Source organism: Genypterus blacodes, unplaced genomic scaffold, assembly GCF_046128005.1.
Source record: "Genypterus blacodes isolate CSIRO-AG114 ecotype Tasmania unplaced genomic scaffold, CSIRO-AGI_Gbla_v1 ptg000040l_1, whole genome shotgun sequence".
Taxonomy (NCBI): Eukaryota; Metazoa; Chordata; class Actinopteri; order Ophidiiformes; family Ophidiidae; genus Genypterus; species Genypterus blacodes.
The window spans coordinates 2,301,129-2,321,919 of record NW_027466853.1 but is presented as its reverse complement, the minus strand read 5'-3'; the positions used below and the strand labels follow the sequence as shown (position 1 = coordinate 2,321,919).

Below are 20,791 nucleotides of genomic sequence, written 5' to 3'. Positions count from 1 at the left end.
AGCTCTTCTTTGTACATTTGTTATAAAAATTTAAAATGCTCACGAAGAATCGAATTGGTTGTGTTTGTAGGTGTTATTTTGGTGTAATACCTGGTTTTCCATGTTGGAATGGGTTAACATCATCTTTAAATCATCCAGAAATGCAGTAGAGAAATATATTTTGGGGAAAACGTGCGTTTACTCCATCATGTTCAAAATAAGCCACGGTCGTTTAGTTGCAGGATGTGAAAATCAACATGTCTGACTCATTTCAACTCCAAGACAATATGAGGTTATGGTCAGGTGGAAATCATGAACAATGAAACCGCATGAACCGTTTTATGGTTTGTGGTAATTCTGTTAGCAGCTGTTCCTGGAAAGAAATTATAGAACACATTTTCCAAAATCAAAGTCATTTACTGACTACAATGAATACCTCTGATGGGTCTGTATGATGCTTGGTTTGAGGATTATTACATAAATGTATGCGTTTGTGATGTTTGTTTGAGGTTGTTGGCTGTGGTACTTTGTTGATAATCCTTGACAATGGGTCTTGACTTTGCTTTGACTTCCTCCCTCTTCCCCCAAAGTCCTTACTTCTGTCTGAACCATGGTCCCTTTTCCCCTTAGGCTTGTCTCCCACACTGCTGGAAGTGGATAGTACCCAGTCCTTGCCTTTCTATGCATTGGACCTGATGATACCCTTGAGCAGTAGAGCCACTAGGGCCACTAAACCATAGGCTGACCATTTCTAATCAGGTCCTGTTTTGATGAATGCCTCTCTAATAAAGAACAAGATAGAAGTAAAGCTTGGTGGCATTCTCAGCTGCCTCTGAAGTTGCTTATTGATTATCTCTAGTCCTTTCACAATTGGTAATGGGGCTTCATATACCATCAGGACCTACAAAAGCCTCATTGAACCATTTTGTCTTTAGTCAGAGAGGCGTAATTGTGCTGGCATGGTTCCTTCGCCCATGCACAACAGACCCATGCCAGCACTAGCCAGCATTGTTACTTGGACCCCATGCTGGAACCAACCTAGCATTCTGCTGACATATACTGCATGGCTTAAGGGAAAGCATAAGGGTCTGAACGGTGCTTTGCTCTAGTCCAGGGGGGAAGTCCGGCCCGCACGCCGTATACGGCCCGTGAGGCCATTTGATCTGGCCCGCGAGGCAATACATAAACACAAAAAAACATATATACTTAAATATTTAAGACTTAGATTTAAATAATTTCCAGAGAGCAATTAATTCACCTTGTGATAAAACGGGCGGATGTCTGTCTTTCTAGGCCAAGGTCAAGGTCAGAGTCATTGGACACAACAGAGCGTAACTGTCATTGCATGTCGTACCTGCCATCAGTGATTGACAGGTAGTGAAACGTGGCGACCAAGAAACGAAAAGTTGATGCGGAATGTCGTTCTCTCCAAGACAAATGGATAAAAGACTTTTTTGTGGAAGTGAAAAGCAAGCCTGTGTGCCTAGTTTGTGGGGATGCGCTGGCTATTATGAAAAAAGTTAACATTGTGCGTCATTACAGCTTGAAACATGCTAAACTGGATTTGGCTTTCATGGTGGACATTACCAAGTACCTCTCAGAGCTGAAGGTCCTAACCAGCTTCTCAGCTCTCTTTTCTCAAATGAAATCATTTGAAGCTAAGCTAAAGCTGTGGCAAGTGCAAGTGGAAAGAAGAATCGCTGTGCACTTTCCTACTCTGCAAGAACAAAAGCCAGCTGTGACATCTTAATATGCTGATGAATGCGCAAAACTCCTTCTGGCCTTTGGAGAGACGTTCAAGGACTTGAAAAGCAAACCAAATGAAGTGAACATATTTGCAACACCTTTCAATGTGGAACCAGCTGATGTACCAGATAACCTGCAGTTTGAAATTATTGAGCTGCAAAGCAATGATGAGCTCAAAGGTAGATCTCCCTTTGCTTGATATCTACAAACTACTACATGTGGGGGATTTTCCTATTCTGAGGAGACAATGCTGCTAAAACAACTTAACATCAGTGAATATAAAACCAACAGGAACATATTCTTAAAAATGGAGAGCATTAAAACAATAAGAAACAAAACCATGGATACATTTAAAAATGGCTAAAAACATGAAATGAATGGTCATGATCCTGATTTTATTTCAATTAAGTTAAAAAAGGCCAGAAAAATAGGTTGTGAACTGTGCGTCTTAAACATTTCAATAGAAGTTTTGTGTTCAATAATTTAGTATGGCCCCTGAGGGATGATGTAAAAATCAAAATGGCCCTTGGTAGAAAAAAGGTTCTCCACCCCTGCTCTAGTCAATATAATAATGGATTTTTACAACCATAATCTCGAAATCAGATCTGTATCAGGATTAAGCTTGTACATTTATTTCCTTGACATTTTCTTATTCTGGATATCTTATCTTATGTGATACCTACTGTTGGCCCATTATAGGATACACATGCTGTTGTGTTTTTCCATTTAGTTTGGCATCTTATACTTTGAGAAATGTTAATGAAGAAGGAAGAGAAAGAATCTGAACATTTAACCAACCCTTCAATGACTGAAATTCCACCTATCATCCCTAGTGGAGATAGGAGTAATATTCTCAAGAATTGACACATGATTTCACCCTCCACAACAGCTTAATGTAGACATTGTTACAGGGCTCAAACATGCAGGAGAAGCAGAAGAGTCCTCACCTGATGACCAGCTTTAATCTGCTCCAGAACTTTGGTATAGCAAACTTCCTCCATGTCATGAAGCTGCTGAATCTGAAGAGCACATAAAAGCACAATGACAGCAGCTTTACATCAGTAATGGTTAACTTGGGGTGCATACATCCAGTTTGTTAGTGAGAGAGACACCATTAACATTTCTTTGCCTGTACTATAAAAATGCAACAAACATCCATATAAAAATGGGTAGGTGATATCATGAAATCATCCGTGTAGTTTTACCTTGTTGGTGGATTTGACGCCTACAAAGGTCTGCCCAAGTGGCACAGGTCTGAAGTGACTGTCAAAGAAAAAGAGGCCAATATAGGGGTTGACGTGAAGAAACGTAGCCACATCGAGGTAGTTGGGTAGGGTGGCTGATAGACCGAGGATCCTGATCATACTTTGAGTGGACTCCACCTAAAAATGCAACAACACAGCATCAAAGATGTTCCTATAATACAACTACAATACAGGATCATGCTAGTGAATGTGGATGAATTGCAGAACATGCCTTTTACTTTTCAGGAACGAGGTGCTTTCATTTACAGTTTATTATGCCTATAATAAGAATCAGAAGAAAAAGCCATGTGTGCGACAGTTTTAAGCAAGCAAAAATCCTCAGTTTGCGTGTGGATGGAGGTCATGTGACTTTATATCAAATACATATTGACAATGCATGTACTACTGGAAGCAAATCATAGGAAATATATTTAGTCTGATTGATGATAGACCAAGTTTTTCAGCAGCAGAGCTGTGAACGTTAACATGACAACAGACCTCAATGGGATTTCTGTGGATCCTGGGATACATGATGTAGTCACACTCAAAAAACAGGAGCACAATATTCAGAATGAAGGTGATCTGTGCATAGCGTTGGGGTTATGGTCTTGTCCACATGCTTGCTTTTATGGATTTTTCTTTAAAACTTAATGAAAATTCAACTTTTTGTATATCAGCATGTGTGCAAGGAGGAAAAGCATGCGGTGGAGGGTTAGGGGCACTATCTGTGAGCCTCCTGCTGGATTTGACAGGGAAGATTGGTAAGGCCTTCAATGTGATGCAGTACCTGTCAAACTATCCCATCAAGATAAGCCCAAACCAATCCCTGCCTATGGCCAGGACGCACGCTAAACTGTCACACCGGTGCTGTTAAAAGTCCATACTGCAGATGTGCATGAGACTGCAGGAGTAAAACAGCCTGCAAGGCTTTCTTCTTTTCCACCTTACCTAATGCATCAAGGTTTTCACTGCTTCTCTTTACACAGAATGAATGAATGGCTAAACACACTCACATTTCCAATAAAACATGCAGGCCAAATTAAGTGTAATGCAGACTGTTGGGCCAAGAGAAAGGAGTGGAGCTGTTTCTAAAAGAAATGGGATGTATTTGTTATTCTCAGAGAAAAAATAAGGTCAAACTTAGCTGTGCCATTTTAAACTTAAAATATCATCCACCACTGGGGAAGTGGGGCAGCCGCTTTCATGCCCACAAGGAGGGACTTTTTCCAGGTTAGGACAGTAACTGCCCGCTTCCCATTATTTCCTTTGGCCTAGTACTACGTTGCCACTTAGTAGACAGGCAGCCTGGGTTATGGTCTCTATAACAGGGGATCTAGATATCCCCTTAGTCATCTAGTTTTCTGGGGTTTTTTTTTGAAATCGCAATCATTAGATCTTAAATCAATGAGAAAAAGCACCAAATATTATTAAATATCTTGATCTTGATCATCCACTGGTCATTTTTTGCTGAGTTAGACTGTCTGCTGACATGTTTTATGCATTTCCACAGCCAGGTCTATTCACACAGTAGTGTGCAGTCAAGGGGTCCATACAACCTGTGCTATGAAGCACAACCTTTGGGACTGTTACGGTGTACAGAGCACCCAATCCGCCCTTCTCTAGGGATATCAATTAAACCGACAGATAAAGGTGCTGTGAACCAAGTAAACAGTGGTCACATGTATAGACCGTTTTTCCCTGTGGTTAACCCCACGTAGAGATCTTCATCGCACCCCCCGCCCCACTCCTCTTTGCTCCTAGCAAGAGGATCCTAATGTGAGCCACCTTATTTTGACAATTGCATAGGCCCATGTAAGACCATTGCAAGTTACACTCCACTTGGACGAAAAGATATTGGCTCATCTTTCCTGACCATTCCATTTATTTAGATTTATCAATGAATGAGCCTTTCACAGATTATACATATATACACACATACACACACACATACAGTATATATAAAAAACAAAATTCACAAACGTACAGAAAACCTATAAACTACAGCCAGGACTGAGGGCAGGACTGGAGACTCTACACAAGGCAACACTTGTCATGCCATTGAATGACACCTCATCAACAGGGTGTACCTCCCGGCCAGAAACAAGGTCACACTATGATTTTGTTCGAAGACTTCTGATTTCTGATTTTTCCTTTATTGCCGGAGTTTACTCCATGTTGTTTTGAGGAAATGCGCATTCATTACACAAGGATTTGTTTGTTGTGAAGAAAAATAATTTGTATCATCATATGGACACCTTCCAGGGACACATCTTAAATCCTCATTTCAGCATAGGAGGCCTGTTTATGGACTATAAAGACATGAGTTGACTAATGTTGTAGTCTGGATTTTTGTACTGATGAGGGGTTTCTCTGGCTGATTAAGAACTTTGAAATTTAGAAAAAAAAAATGTGGGGTTTGTGTGTGTGTTATTATCAATATCTGAGTGTAAATATTTAAGTTTCTGATGATGTGATTTAGTAGAAGATGGATATTTGTATTTGTATAAACTATTATCTTGACATTCCCTAGTTTGAAGTGGCTTTTGAAGGATATATTGCTTATGTTCTGATCCATCTTTACCTCTAAATCTTTACCTTATATAGGCCTAAAAATGCACCACTCAGACCCAAAATGGCAGCAATCGCTGGGCCAGGAAAAACACTGCGGTTTTGTTCATTTTTCCATTGAGCTGTTGTGGGTCACTTCTACCATAAATATACAGATGTAATTTAAGCAAGCAGGCACTTTGACCAACCTGTCTGATGGTCCTGGCCACCAGGCATTCCAGTACAGGTCCTCGGTCCTCATGAAGAAGGTGGACTTCATCCAAGATCAGAAGACGTACAATCTGGGAAAGGGCAACATCTCCGACACTCTTCCTGGTCACAACGTCCCACTTCTCTGGTGTGGTCACCAACATCTGGACATGAGGACAAGGAGCCCATCCGTTTAGGACAAGTGTAATTCAAATTCAATAACCACTACAACACACTAAAGTCAATCACCATCACAAAACTAGTGTAATTACCAGTCTGACACACAATGTCATTATCCCAATATACTGACTGCAGATATACAAGGGTGCATTTTGTGAGAGGTTTATAGCAGACATGCAACATTTCACACTGATTACATTAGCACACTGGTGTGAGCCATGTTTTGGCAGATGTGTATCAGTATGCATTTTCCTCGCTGTGATATTCAGTTCTGTCGGGTTCCAGGCTCCTTCTAAAGTAATAACATTCACCAGCACCAACACATCTCACTTTTATCAAAGGTCAATAAACTCCTCCTGTCAACTGCTTAGTGTCTATTAGTTTTGTGCAAAAAAGTGTTTTTCTTAGAAAATAAAGAAATATTTAAATAATAAAAAGGCTGGGATGCATATTTAATAGTGTGTGAGCTTTTAAGCAACCTGTGGTGGGACTGTGGAAATTCCAATTAGATTCATTCGGTAAAAATCAGTTCAGTTCATTAAATCCTCTCTAGTTTGCATTTAAATCTATCAGCCATTAGAGACCGGTGTGCTCACAGAGACGAAAGCTCCTACTTCCAACTACTGACTCGTTTAAATGGAGGCTTTGGCAAACAGGCCAAAGTGCTTTCCTAATTACATCACAAATAGAAAACATACCACCGTTTCCATGAATGCATAGCAGCACCACTGAAATGAACCCTGTGGATGCAACACTGATTCTGAAGAATATATACAGTATACACTGCATATTAAGTGACACTATGGGGAACAAAACACCCCATCAGAATAGACTTTTGGGTTATTTGATAATTTGCTAATTATTATTGATTAATCAATTGCCTAAAAGAACATCAACAACTGTGGTTGTGCATATTTTTTTTTTTTTTTTTAGCCTGTTAAAGCAATGACAAGTTGCTGTTGGACTATGGCTGTATTTTTGATAAACAAGTGCAGTTTAATGCTTCCCTTCTTGACACCATTTTTTCTCTGAGAAACTGTATATTCACCATAAGGAACCGATACTGTTAAGCTGCAGCATTTGCAGGAGGGTTTGTTTAATCACCAAATATTTTAATTTTAATTATTGGCTGTCATTGAGATGCATTCAATAATTAAGGCAGACTATTTGCTGATTTATACACACATATTTGGCATAAGCCAGTTTGGTGTATGCATTCATTAAAATGAATAAGCACAAAATTGATAGGTGAAACCCGAAAACATCCATACATAGAGAAATACATTCTTTGATATGGTTGAGGCAGTATTTTACAGACATTACTTTGTGACTGCCTCATTGAATTGGTAAAGCAGATGATAATGAGTTGTTGAGAGATCCAACGGCAGCCATTTGGTTGTATAAATATTTTGCAAGCAGGTTAGCAAAAAGAAAAAAAACAACATTAGAATGCTAATGTCTGTTATTCTTGTTGGAGGTATGGCTGGGCAGCAACAAGGCAATGAGGCGGAGCTAGAGGTGCACTGTTCACAGTACATGCAAAGTCCATACATTAATAAAGTCAACACTAAATATTTCAAGAAAATCAATGAAGGTTGAGGTTGGGGGGTGGAACCGTAGCAATGACAGCCCTCCTACATTAGAACTTCACTACCACCTCCTCCTGCTGATAATCATCAGTGATCATTTATTAAATTAAATTAATATTTCTTTTTTCCACCACAAGACATCCTGTTCCTGTTAAAATCTGTATTACTCATAATCATTTTAATGCAGCCCATTTTGTTAAGTCCTTTATCTGCCTGTGAAAGAAAAGGGGGGCAGCTCATCCTTTGATGTCATCAACTAACGTTTATGGTAAAAAAGAAAAGTGGCCTATCATGATGCAATCAACCTGCATAATGGCATCCACATGGCAGCATTTCTTCAATGCCTCCCTATTGTTGCTATTGAGAGAAAAGATGTAGGAGGCAAAGGTAGTTGTCTCCTGTCCCTCCCTGCATGATAGAAAAAGCACACCAAATTAACAGTAGATAACTTTTTTTACTGTGCAACACATGTTGTTCATGTTATTTGAAAACGGTAGGAATTTTAAACTCACCAAACACCACAGTGTGATTTTTGTCTTGATTTTGACATTTTCAGTGTCTGATGGGGGTCTAATGTTTGCAGTCAAGAGCACTGATAACAGCTGGGAAGCCAGCAATAGCAAAAAATGCTTTTACACACTGCCTCTCAGCCTCTGTGTTTCAGCATTGCCCTTATAAAACCACTGAAAGACCAGGACAATGACAGGGCGGAGAGTGCACAGGTGGTGGAGGACAGAGAGGAAACTGATTTTGAAATCATTTGGATTGCTTAACGGAACAAAACCTCTGACTGCACTGTTAGTCCATTAGCAACATTACAGCCAGTCGAGGCCGGTTAATGGTTTCCCATCTGTGATTAAGTGGTATCACTAGTGTGGACATCACCAGGCACATATTATCCACACTGAAAATTGAGCCACAAAATATGTTTTTATATGGTGGGAATGTGATAAAGTAATTGAACAGCTGTGCAGGTAATGAATGCTACCTTATACATAACTCATAATAACATGACAGTGGTGTTAACTGAACTCCATCCTGGGGTGGGCATTTGCATGTAGAGTGAGCAGCTAAACACAATATGGTTAGAAAGTTATTTCTTGATTTTTCCTGATGTTGAGCAACATTGTTTCCCTTTGAGTCATTGTATGTGATATTGGGCTGCAATACAAATAAAGTTGACTTGACTAAACCCTTTTATAATCCTACTTACAATTGTGAAGGGACTACCAAACACACCTGAATTCCTGTTAACAAAATCCTCCCCTCTCTTATTGCAGTTATCACTGTAAAGACAAAGAAAGGCAGACGCACACCACCCTATCCCCTCTCTTTGACAGCAGGTTTTTTGCACCACCTCGTAGATTGGGCATCTTGAAAAGGTAAAAACACAAAAACGTCTCTGGTAGGCCACTTTAGTTTGACATATTCCGATTAATCTCAATTATAAAAACAGTGACTGAAGGAATAACAAGTAATGGAATTGGGATTAGGGACGAACGCAACAGATCCACTTGGGGGTGCTATAGAACATATACCACCTGTTAGAGGAATTTGGAGAAGGGAAAATTGTGTTTCCCTAGATCAGGGGTCGGAAACCTTTTTGACTGGGAGAGTCGTAAAAGCCAAATATTTCCAAATGTATTTCCTTGTGAGCCATATAGAAATTTAATCAAAAAATTGAATGCAACTTCATGCCTGCAAGTAAGACATACATTTTTAAAGTATAACACATCTCTGAGTACTTATAAATGCGCTATATATAATACATATCTTTATTCTTCTTTATAATATTGTTGTTATACTGTAGCTAACCTATAATAAATTAAATACGTCTCACTATTAATGCGACTTCTGGTGCTGCATGGTTTTGCTGATGGCCTTGTAGTCTGGTTCATACGTGGTGAGGTTGAGCTTCATGCAGGCGTTGAGGCTTCCGTCAGTTAAACGCGAGCGTAGGTTGGTCTTAATGTTTCTCAGATGCGAGAAAGACTGCTCACATGCATATGTACCAAACATGGTCAATACGGCAATACTCACACACTGCATTGTGTGGTATGTGACAGGAAGCTTGTTCCAAGCGTTAACAATCAGCTGGTCTTCAGGTGGAAGATTTTTCATTTCTGTCCACTTGTGTTCCCTCACCAGCTCTGCTCACTGTCGCGCAAGTCTTTCCAACTCTCCATTAAGTGATTCGAACTTACTCATCCACATGTCTGACGCCTTCAGATCAGCAACTTCCAGCTAAAAGTCTCCGATGGAGACCCCGGGGATGCATGTCAGGTCGACTTTGTCCACTGCACACTCATGTGGCTGAGACAAAATTCTCTAAAATGCTCTTTGAATGACTGCAGGAGATTGGACGTAAAGCCAGCTAGCTGCTGGAGATCAAAATGTTGAGTGGGGTCACTTGCTAAGCATGCATCTCTAAATTGTCGCAGGCTTTCAAAGTGCAGAAAACGACCTGTTTCAATGTGAGAAAGAGTTCCAGCTTCTTTCAAATGCAAACACTGCTTGTTGAAGGGATAAGACTGTATTTCCAATACCTTGCATTTTCACATTGAGCTGGTTCAGATGGCCAGTTATGTCCATGAGATAGTGATGGTGTTGGCTAGCTCAGGATGCTTGACGCCTTTCATTTCGAAAAAAGTCTGGATTTCACTCAGGCAAGCTGCAAAATGGCTGAGCACCTTCCCCCTTGACAACCAACGCACATTGCTGTGTAAAAACAGACCGGGATAATTATTCCCAACCTCGTCTAACAGAGCTTTAAACTGGTTTAAAGATCGGGCAACAATAAAGTTGACCACTTGAATGACCAGCGACATCACCTCACCAAGCTGCTTACCACACGTCTGAGCACAAAGCGCCCCCTGGTGCAGAATGCAATGAAAACTTAGGATGGCTCTATTTTCATGTTCACAAAGAAGCGCTTCATATCCTTTGTTCTTCCCCAACATACAGGGTGCACCATCAGTACACACAGAAATAAGATTATCCATCGCTAGTTTTTTCTTTAGCGAACTCCATGAAAGACGTGAATAAATCCTCTTGTTGACCCTTTCATTGGCAAAACAGCTAAACTTCCCTCAAGCAGTGTGTCACCTGCAGCATACCTCACAATTACACTAAACTGAGATAAATGGCTCAACATCTGTTGACTCATCTAAAGCAAGAGAAAAGTATGTCCTGGCTTTTATGTCCTTAATTTGTGTTTCCTCGACTTAATTTGCCATCATGATGCTACGATCGTGAACAGTTCTTGCAGACAGAGGCATGTCTTTTATTCGTTTGATTATCCTGTCTTTATTTGAGAAGTGATCAAACAGTTCATTGGCCACATCAAGCATGAATGTTTTGGCATACTCGCCATCTGTGAATGGCTTTCCATTCCTTACTATTGCCTATTACTATTTACTAAGTACCAGCAAAGCTAGCTGAATTCCCGTCACCTTGCTTGGTCCATACACGCTGCTGACTGGTCTGCACTCTCCGCTGTAGCTCTTCGCATGCCTTTTCCTGCTATCCCCAGATGGATATTTCGATGCAAATGAAGCATGGTGCGTATCGAAGTGCCTTTATATTTGACCGTTCCATCGATGCAATTTTATCATTGCATATTAAACATACTGCAGATCCTGCGCTCTCCACAAACAACATTCTTTTCCGTCGTAAGGGTTGAAGCAGATAAACTAGCTGGCTATCTGACAAAAAGGAGGGATGTTTATTTCTTGACCTTACAACGACCCGTGACGTGCCGCATTATCCAATGAAAATTGAATGGTGGTATCGACAGATTAAAATAGATCAGAATATTTTATATTTTGAATTTTATTTTCAAAACATATTTCTGTTAAATGTTTTACTATGAAATGACACAGTATAATTATTTATTACTTGTTAATCTTGTTAAAAGATGTCAACTCAAATTTGTCGGGGAGCCATATGCCGTCATCGAAAGAGCCATATGTGGCTCGCTGGCCATTGGTTCCCGACCCCTATGTTTTGTGTGTGTGTGTGTGTGTGTGTGTGTGTGTGTGTGTGTGTGTGTGTGTGTGTGTGTGTGTGTACCTGTGTTCGTAGGATCTCTCCTTTGGTGAGCTGCATGTCTCCAGTGAGTTCTTTCACTATAATGCCCAGAGGTTCCAATCGCTTACTAAAGTAATTAGTCATCTCAGCTGCCAAAGCCTTCATAGGAGCCACATACACTATCTAGAGAGAGAGAGAGAGAGATTAATTCAGAGGAGGAGGATGGTAGGGAGGGGGTACAGAGGAGAGGGACTGGAAGGACACTGTGATGATAAGTGAGCAAACAGTGCAGTATCATTTGTTTCTTGGCTACCAGCACAAATCACAATATATTGAGAAATATGATGCCAGCCACTTGCATGGAAACGTTGTATAGAAAGTGGCTATTGTGGCTAACAACATATGCAATAGATGTGTGAGAGTGTGTGCAAGAGAGAGTGCATGTGTGTGTGGGATTCTTTGTGTATGTGTACAAGCCATCATGAAGAGAACAAAGCCTCTTTAAGTTTGAATAATTCATTTGGGTGTGTGCTTTGGTTTGACAGGTTTATGATGCCCAATACCAATATTTTTAGACAGAGTTGCCAATAGCAGGTATTGTGTGTATATATTCACTGGTCTATTTTCCTGTTTTTGCCATCCCTTATTTCAACCACTTTGCTGTTCTTCTATATTAAGTATTCACAGTGTAATCTTGTTTTCCATCATCCATCATTGGGAGCAACATTTAAAGACACTTTAAAGTCTACACTTTAACTGTAATGTAATTTAAAGTACTTTAATGTACTAAAAGGACAAACTAATACAGTAGATATATACAGAAGCTGAAGTGATGCCATGAACATACAACAAAAGGGGACAGCATGTCATTTGAGGGATTCCCTGCTGACTTGATTTGTCAGGTGAAATGGCCACGAATGAGAAAATTACACCGCAAGTGCGATTCAATCTGAGCATCTCCAGTGTCTCAGAGTGTTTGAGGCCAGTTTTCAGTGAAAAGCAGTGTTAGCCCCTTTCAAAGTAACAGTTATTATAACACTTATAACAGACTGTGTGGTAAAAGTAAGTACTGACTGCATCCACAAAATTTAAAACTCTGGTTGAGGGAGTTTTTGGGTATGAAATTCAAATTATTATTATTATTAGTAGTAGGATTATTACTATTGAGGAATCCTTTGCAGGAAGATCCTTTGACCCCTGTTTTGTCCCTACAGCAATCTCGCACTCAATCAACATGTCCATCATCTGTACCACCACCATCCTTGTGCCGTTCTTGAACATCTTAGTTTTCTAAGATTGGGATCAGGAACTTTGAACGAGCAGTCCTACCACCCTCAAGGTTCTGAGCAGCCAAGCCTGTGCTGCAAACACACAGCTGGATGTTACGCTCTGCCCTGATCATAGCTGCAATTACCTTAAAAGGAAAGGTCTTGGTGCATACACTATACAATGGATAGATTCACATAGTTCCTTCTATTAGTCATTCAGCTTAGAACAAAGTATTTCTATAAATGTCTTTGTTCCTCTGTGTTGACCCTTTCGGACCTGACTTTTCATCATCTGTGAGTTCTCTTGGCTGTGTGGCATTGTAGTTAGACAGACACAAAAGCCCGTCTCACATTTGCCAAAAAACATCTTGATGATCCCCAAGACTTTTAGAAAAATATTCTGTGGACTGATGAGACAAAAGTGGAAGTTTTTGGAAGGTGTGCGTCTTGTAATATCTGGTGTAAAACAAACACAGCATTTCAGAAAAAGAACATCATACCGACAGTCAAACATGGTGGTGGTAGTGTGATGGTCTGGGGCTACTTTGCTGCTTCAGGACCTGGACGACTTGCCATAATAAGGAGAATAGGAGAATGTCTGGCCATCAGTTCGTAACCTTAAGCTCAAGCCCACTTGGGTTATGCAGCAGGACAGTGATCCGAAGCACACCAGCAAGTCCACCTCAGAATGGCTCAAAAAAAGCCTATTCAAAGTCCGGACTTAAGATGCTGTGGCATGACCTTGAACAGGCCGTTCATGCTTGAGAACGCTCCAATGTGGCTGATTCAAAACAATTCTGCAAAGAGGAGTGGGCCAAAATTCCTCTACAGGGACGTGAAAGACTCATTGCCAGTAATCCAAAAAGTTTGATTCAAAACTTTTGATTCAAAACGTTTGATTGCAGGTGTTTTTTAGGGGGCAATTACTTTTTCATGGGGCCAGGTTGGTTTGGATATCTTTTTTCCTTTAATTAATGAAATCATCATCTAAAAACTGCTTTTCGTATGTACTCATGTTATCTTTGTCTGGTTTTAAAGTTTGTTTGATAATCTGAAATATCTAGGTGTGACAAATGTGCAGAAACAGAGGAAATCTGTAAGGGGGCAAATACTTTTTCACTGCACTTTGTATATATATATATATAAATATATATACTGTGTATATACACACACATATATATAAACATATATACACATACTGTATATATAAGATTTGATTAACTAAAACTGAGACAAATTTTACATTACATTCAGTCTAGGTGAACTGACGTATGCTACTGTGTACAGTGGTACTAAAGCATTAGATGATAGACATGTAATCAAACTGTGTGTGTGCATGCTTATGTGTCAGTCTCAAACCTTGAATTCGTCTTTCTTGATGACGCCGCCGGGCTGTACGTGCTGGCGGATCTCGTGAAGGACAGTCAGCATAGCGATGTTGGTCTTGCCGGCACCAGTCGGAGCGCAAATCAAAAGGTTTTCATTGGTATTGTAGGCAGTCTCAAATACAATGGACTGGATCCTATTCAGGCTCTTCATCCCTTGAAACACCAGCTTCCCAATCTGAGCGAGCACAAAGAGGAACACAAATAGAGAATGTATTAATGTACTGTATAAGTAGTATTAAAGCTCGACATTATTTTTCTTATTGCATACTGAATGAGAACTAGTCTATAACCAGACACAACCGCTCTCCATGTCATTGACCTTTGCTTCCTAGTATTGTTCAAATGTTTGTACAGTTTAACATCATCATTGATCGTGTAGTATTTCTTTTGACAGTTCATGATTACAATATGTACAGAAACAAAACATAAATAAAGAAATCAGTGATCACAATAATCAAAGATGGAGCAGTAAGTGGCAACAGAGTGCAAGCTCCTCTGGGACATAGACCAGCAGAGATGCCACCAAAATGCCACCAGAAGGTAATTAGTGGTTGCATAGTAGAGATGCAGCTGTTAATCTGTAGACATTACTTGGTCTAATTTCCATAATTTACACAGTACTTTGTAGGGGACCCAAGGACTTTCCCACTGCTATCCCTCTTTGGAATATTAAAAATCAGTTTAAGGTGTGTGTTTGCTGCACGACTCTGAGACCAAACTGGTTTGTAACCATTAGGATAAAGGAGGGGTTGCTCTGTTTAATATGATTCTGACAGTAACCCCATGAAGGAAGTAGGAAGGTTTTATGGACACGGCTGAACCTCCAAAGATGTGCTTTGGTGTCACCTTTTTATCTCCACACAATAAAGTTGTCAGTTCATCACTGGACAGACTGTCATTCACCCTCCGTTCACCTCCTACTGTGTCAAGAGGCAAGAATTTAAGACACCTCTGCAGACACTCATCCAATCCGAGGGATTAACCTGCATCAAGACTCATCAGAGACATGTATTCAGGAACAAAGAGTCCCTTGGAAGAGAGACTCTGGTATTGTGAAAGGTTATCTCATCAATATAGTTTGATGAGATAACTTAAAGATTCACCCCGAATCACTCTCTCTCGCCATCTCATCCTCCTCATTTGATGAACGGCACGCACCCACGCCCAACCTCTACTCAACAAGTTATTTTCCACTGTCTCATCGCATATTTTAGCAAATTTTGCAATAAGTTTTTAGTAAGGATGTGATCTGGAAATAATGCATGTAAAGATTTGCCAACTTGACAAGGATATAGTTTAGGCTGGTAAATGTTTGGTTTTATGATACTGCCCTCAAGTGGCATCAAGAAGTAAAATTTTTAAAATTTTTAACAAACTCAGTTTTATGGAAATCAAAATGGCGACGTTATTTTCCTAGTTACTTTGTAATAAGCTGATTGTCATCTACAACTCAGAGCTGATCACTCACATCACTCACACTGGAAGCAGCCGGTCAGATGAGGTCCTGAGGAAAACTGTGTGCCGGCAGTTTCCACATAAAGAGACTCTATTAAAGCGACTCTGGTCAGATCAGATGAGAAAATCTGCTGACAACCCCTTCTATCTGGCTTCACCTTCATTACTCTCTGGCGAGAATGTCATCGCTTGGCAAGTCGTGAGATGACCACCAGCTGCGCTGGGACTTGGGTCACATCGCAGAGGACATCGCTTCAGCAATACCAGGTCCTTCTTGCTGATCATCTACAGATGTGACCTGAGGGTTGGTGTCATTTAGCTTTGAATTAAAAGAAAAATCTGACCGTTTGATAGTTTCCTTCTAGCTTCTACCATCGCTCGTTTGTCATTTGTAATCAGCTGTTTAAATTCCACTCTGTTGATTCTGCCACACATTCGTTTTATTATCTCAGTCATTCATTTGATACGCTGTTTACATACTAATGTTGTCTGTGAATATTTTTTTAAGATGAGTGCTAGAGGTTCAATGGTAAATTAACCTCTGAAGAGGGATATATATGTATGTATATATCCCCATATACATCCATATACACATATAGTATATACACATATATATATATATACACATTATATATATATCTAAGGTAAACATGAAGAACAGTCATTACCACTGGATAACTAAAGTAAAAGACAACGCAATTAATAGAAGGGTTTCTACAGCAGCTGTTGTTTACTAGTTGTCAAATTTGTGCGCAGGTGGTGCATAACCGCTGTAGAAAGCCACAGAGAACAACAACTAAACTTGTCTTAAAACCATCGAAGCAATCCAAAAATGTTTTATACAACTGAAGAGGTTTCGGGGACAATATTACATTACATTACATTACATTACATTACAGTCATTTAGCAGACGCTTTTATCCAAAGCGACTTCCAATAAGTGCGTTTATATTGTGGAGTTAGAGGAAAGGGATGGTTTGTCTGACGAAGAGGATGCATTTTACTAGAGATGTTTTTGTATGTCCATTTTGAACATCTTAGAACCCATTACTGTAGTCTGTGTTTAGTACCAGTACACGAGCTGGTTAAGTATACACCTTGTTGACGTGTGGTCTGTATACACTGCTCAAAATATGAAGGTAACACTTTATCATCACAGTTTCAAATCAAGTCAGTTAAATACCAACACAAAGGATATCACTCAGGACTAACTGTCTGAGTGTGGGATTCTCAGCTGTGCTCTCGCACTCTTCATAGTCTTCAACCATACAGTAGAAGACCTCACTGACCCTTGACCCTGACAGCTTCCAGTGACTGAACAAAATAAACCCAGCAAAAAACACTTTAGGACTGGTCCTTATATTAGGCTGTTTCTAAAGAATCTTTGCCTAAGTGACACACCCAAAATTGGAATTGGAAAAATCTGAATATTTTAACATTGGAGTCAATGACTTGTACCCACTGACAAAACAAAAATCTAATTTCATGTCAAAATTGGAATAGGTCCATCATGTACAGAAAAACTACTTGTATTGTTCAGAAACCTTTTACAAACATCTAACATGAAGAAGTAGCAGAGGAATGTGGTGTGTATGTAAGGCAGGGGTGGGCAAACTTTTTGGCTCAGGGGCCACAATGATTTTTTAAATTTGACAGACGGGCTGGGCCAGTGTGAATTTACACAATTTACCTGTAAAGCTATTGCATACATTCCCCAAATGCTCACCGAATGCACTTTTTGTCCGTTCTTCCTTTTATTTTTACATAATTTCTGTATTGCCAACATGCAACCGTGTTCAACATGCTGTTATTATTATAATAGAGGAATACGGAGTATGGTTAATGTCAACAGAATGGCAAGTTTATTCCCTATTTATACACCTAAACCCAGGTTGGGAGCGCACCCAAAACAACAACAAGAGACTCACTGACTTTCCCTCTCACAACTGCATTCCTCCCTGTCTCTCCCTAGCCAACAATTGTGTGTGTGTGTGTAAGTGTGTGTCCGGGATGCAACAGCACAATTTGGATTGATTTATGGCAAGAAGGCTCTCACATTGTTGGCTTCACTACATGATCAAGCTGCAATACCGACTTGCACAGGGCTTCCTCATGCAGTGGTCCCCATAGTGGGGGCGCGCCCTGTACATTTTCCTGTTCGACTCCCAGACCGTGGTCGAATAGCACAGGGGAGATGTTTCCTCCAGGGCCGAAGTTGATGCTCCGAAACTTCGCAGAGGCAGCTTTATTTTCACCAGTCTCTGGCACACTGTACATTCATATATTCATACGTAACCCGTAACCATAACATTGCTCCCGCCAACGATCTACGTAGCATCGGACTCTCGCGATACCTGCGACTCCCTGCCGAAAAAGTTTGGGAACCACTGGAGTATAGAATAGAATAGCGTTTATTGTCATTGTACATGACAATACAACGAAATGCATTGTAGGAAAATTACATCCAGCTCAGAGTTTTCCCCTTTTCACCATATCCTCTATCCGTTTAAGCAGGCCGGTATTTTTTCCTGTTGAATTCGGCGATCCGTCCATATTTGTACCAACATTTGACGGGCCACATTAAAAAGCGCAACGGGACCCAGTTTGCCAACCTCTGATGTAGGGTGTTTAGGGTGTTTTTGTGTGAATGATTGAGCGTGGTCTATTGTGAGAGAGATCTAAGCTGCTCAAAATAATTAAGGTAACACTTCATCATCACAGTATTACACTCAGTCGGTGAAAAATCAATCTGTCTATTTAGTGCTGAGCAGGGCTTCATCGGGGAGACACTAGACCACAGGTGTCAAACTCAAGGCCCGCCACATCATTTTATGTGGCTCCTGAGAGCAAATAAACGTCTATGCCGCTTTTAAGCATACATTTTCCGTAAACTACATTTCCCATAACGCATGTCAATTTTGTGTCCAGCGAAGTGACGGCATCCCGCCACTAAAATGCAGCGTTTCCACATCAGCGTCAGATCAGCGCTTAACGAAGGTGATTTCCGAGGATAGATTCTCAGATTTTTCAGTGAATGATTCCTTCATGTAATCTCTGTCTGTAAACAGCTTTCCATGCTTTACGATCGTCTCAAATCGATCGTCTTGAGCACTTTGCTCTCCCCAGCTTTCCACAGCAGTATCCAAATCGCTCTTTTACGTTCATTTCCTGCTTTGTACTTTTTAGTAAATGCTGCGTGTTTGTTCTGGAAATGTCTTTGAATATTTAGCCTTTTACTTCTCTTATTGATTATAATTTCTCTTTAATTTCTGTCCATATAGCAAGCACATTATAAGTAATTATTATTATTTCTCTCCTATATTGTTGTCAGTAAAAGAAAATTGTAACTGTCCAGAATTAAACTTTATGTTCCTCAAAGACTTTTTTGGAGTTATCCACAGATAGTGAGTCAGTTCAGTTGACATTTCTACACAGATGTGGAAATGTATGTATATTTAAAATAATTTCTAGATCTTGACAAGTTGTTTCATATGTACCTTATTGTTATAATTGTTTATTGTTGAAATTGGACTTGTTCTACTTAAGTGTGTGTGTGTGTGTGTGTGTGTGTGGGGGGGGGTGGGTGGGGGGGGTGAGTTTGACACCCCTGCACTAGACCATGTCAGGGTTAGGGTTAGATTGTTACAATTGTGGCTTGTGAAATCAAGCCACAAATCCAATACACCCTACTCCTGTACAGCTTCTCAATCCTAAGGTTTTATGCCATTATCTGTTATGTACAATACAGTTCACTAAAAACAGAAATTACTCAACTAACCTACGTTTAAATCATGCATAGAAAAACGTGCCTTTGAGTCAAACAGACCTCACCATGGGAGATGCCAAGGTCAATTCAAAAGGCTACCAAATGCAAGGTACCCAAACATAAAATGCATAGTGAAAGCTACGCTGAATCCAGATGGCTAGTATAGAAACATACACACTGGTGGGTTAAATAATTGTCTCATAACACAAAAACATTCTGCAGGGAGTGAGTGAGGGAGTGAGATGTATGCTTTCTGAATAGTGTAAGCAGTTGTACACAGTGGTGGAATACCATTAAGAAAGTGCCCATCATCCCGTCACAGCCGGCATTGAGTGGGATGGAAGCTGACGTCTCATTAATACAGTGGACACAGCCTACGGACATACGGGTAAACTGGGAGGACTGAGAATATAACACCAATCCAACAGCCATTTCAAGCAAACTAACTGTTCCCACATAGATGCACCACTGATTCATTACATTACATTACATTACGATCATTTAGCAGACGCTTTTATCCAAAGCGACTTACAATAAGTGTGTTCAACAAAGGTAGATAAAACAGGTAGATTCAACAGCAAGAGCTAAACAACAAATGTTGTCCATATCCATTTGTCTCCCTTTTTACACATTTAATAGCAAAACTGAGATGGCTGCTTTTTCTAGATACAAAAGAATCAGCTGCTTATTTTTGTGGTGGTCGCTATTTTCTGGTGTGTTTACTGTTCAAGTCTATATCAATATGTTCCTAAACTAATTAAATTTCACTGTGCATCGTAATGGGAGGGTAAAAGATATAATTGTTGTCATTTTCATGCCATCCTTTTAATTACTTTCTGGTTCCATTTCATTCCGTTTGAATTGACAGCGTGATCAAGTTTTAATTGCCAGTTTTTGCAAGCAGCTTATCAACATGCTTCAAGCCTGCATACAGAGTACTAAATGACCCCCCCCCCCCCCCCCCCCCTCCTCTAACACCCACCCACCCACACCCACACACACTAATCTGCAAAGTCAATGCTTTAGACACATGCAAAATGAACACAACTGCACAAATCTATGCACAACATATGCCGTTTGAGTTTGACAGAATAAGATTCAGATGCAGCACACAAGACCTTTTCTTTTCTTTAGAACAACAGGAAAAAGAGGAAGATTATCCAAACAGTGGGAGAGGAAGATATGGAAGTTGGTAGGAGAGAGGTAATCACCTACTGAAGAACCTTTCACATTTACATGCATTTTAAAACATTCTTCCCTGATTAAGGCAATTGAGTTTTTTCAAAATGACATGTGCACACCTTAATGCTATTGACATTAGCACAAATGGAAATATGCTTACTCAACAGATCTAGATTACGCCATTGAAAAATCCATATTTTAAGGCATGT

General features: G+C 40.1%; 1 protein-coding gene across 1 annotated transcript in view; it reads right to left on the bottom strand.

The window, feature by feature from the left end:
• The window catches only part of ascc3 (activating signal cointegrator 1 complex subunit 3), an 80,474-nt gene that overhangs the window by 36,163 nt on the left and 23,520 nt on the right, over positions 1–20,791 (bottom strand). The window contains exons 9-13 of the mRNA XM_076148424.1: positions 14,152–14,355; positions 11,567–11,707; positions 5,726–5,890; positions 2,931–3,107; positions 2,673–2,744 (exon numbers count right to left, since the gene is read on the bottom strand). Coding sequence (XP_076004539.1) covers positions 2,673–2,744; positions 2,931–3,107; positions 5,726–5,890; positions 11,567–11,707; positions 14,152–14,355 — 759 coding nt within the window. The remainder of the gene's footprint in view (positions 1–2,672; positions 2,745–2,930; positions 3,108–5,725; positions 5,891–11,566; positions 11,708–14,151; positions 14,356–20,791) is intronic.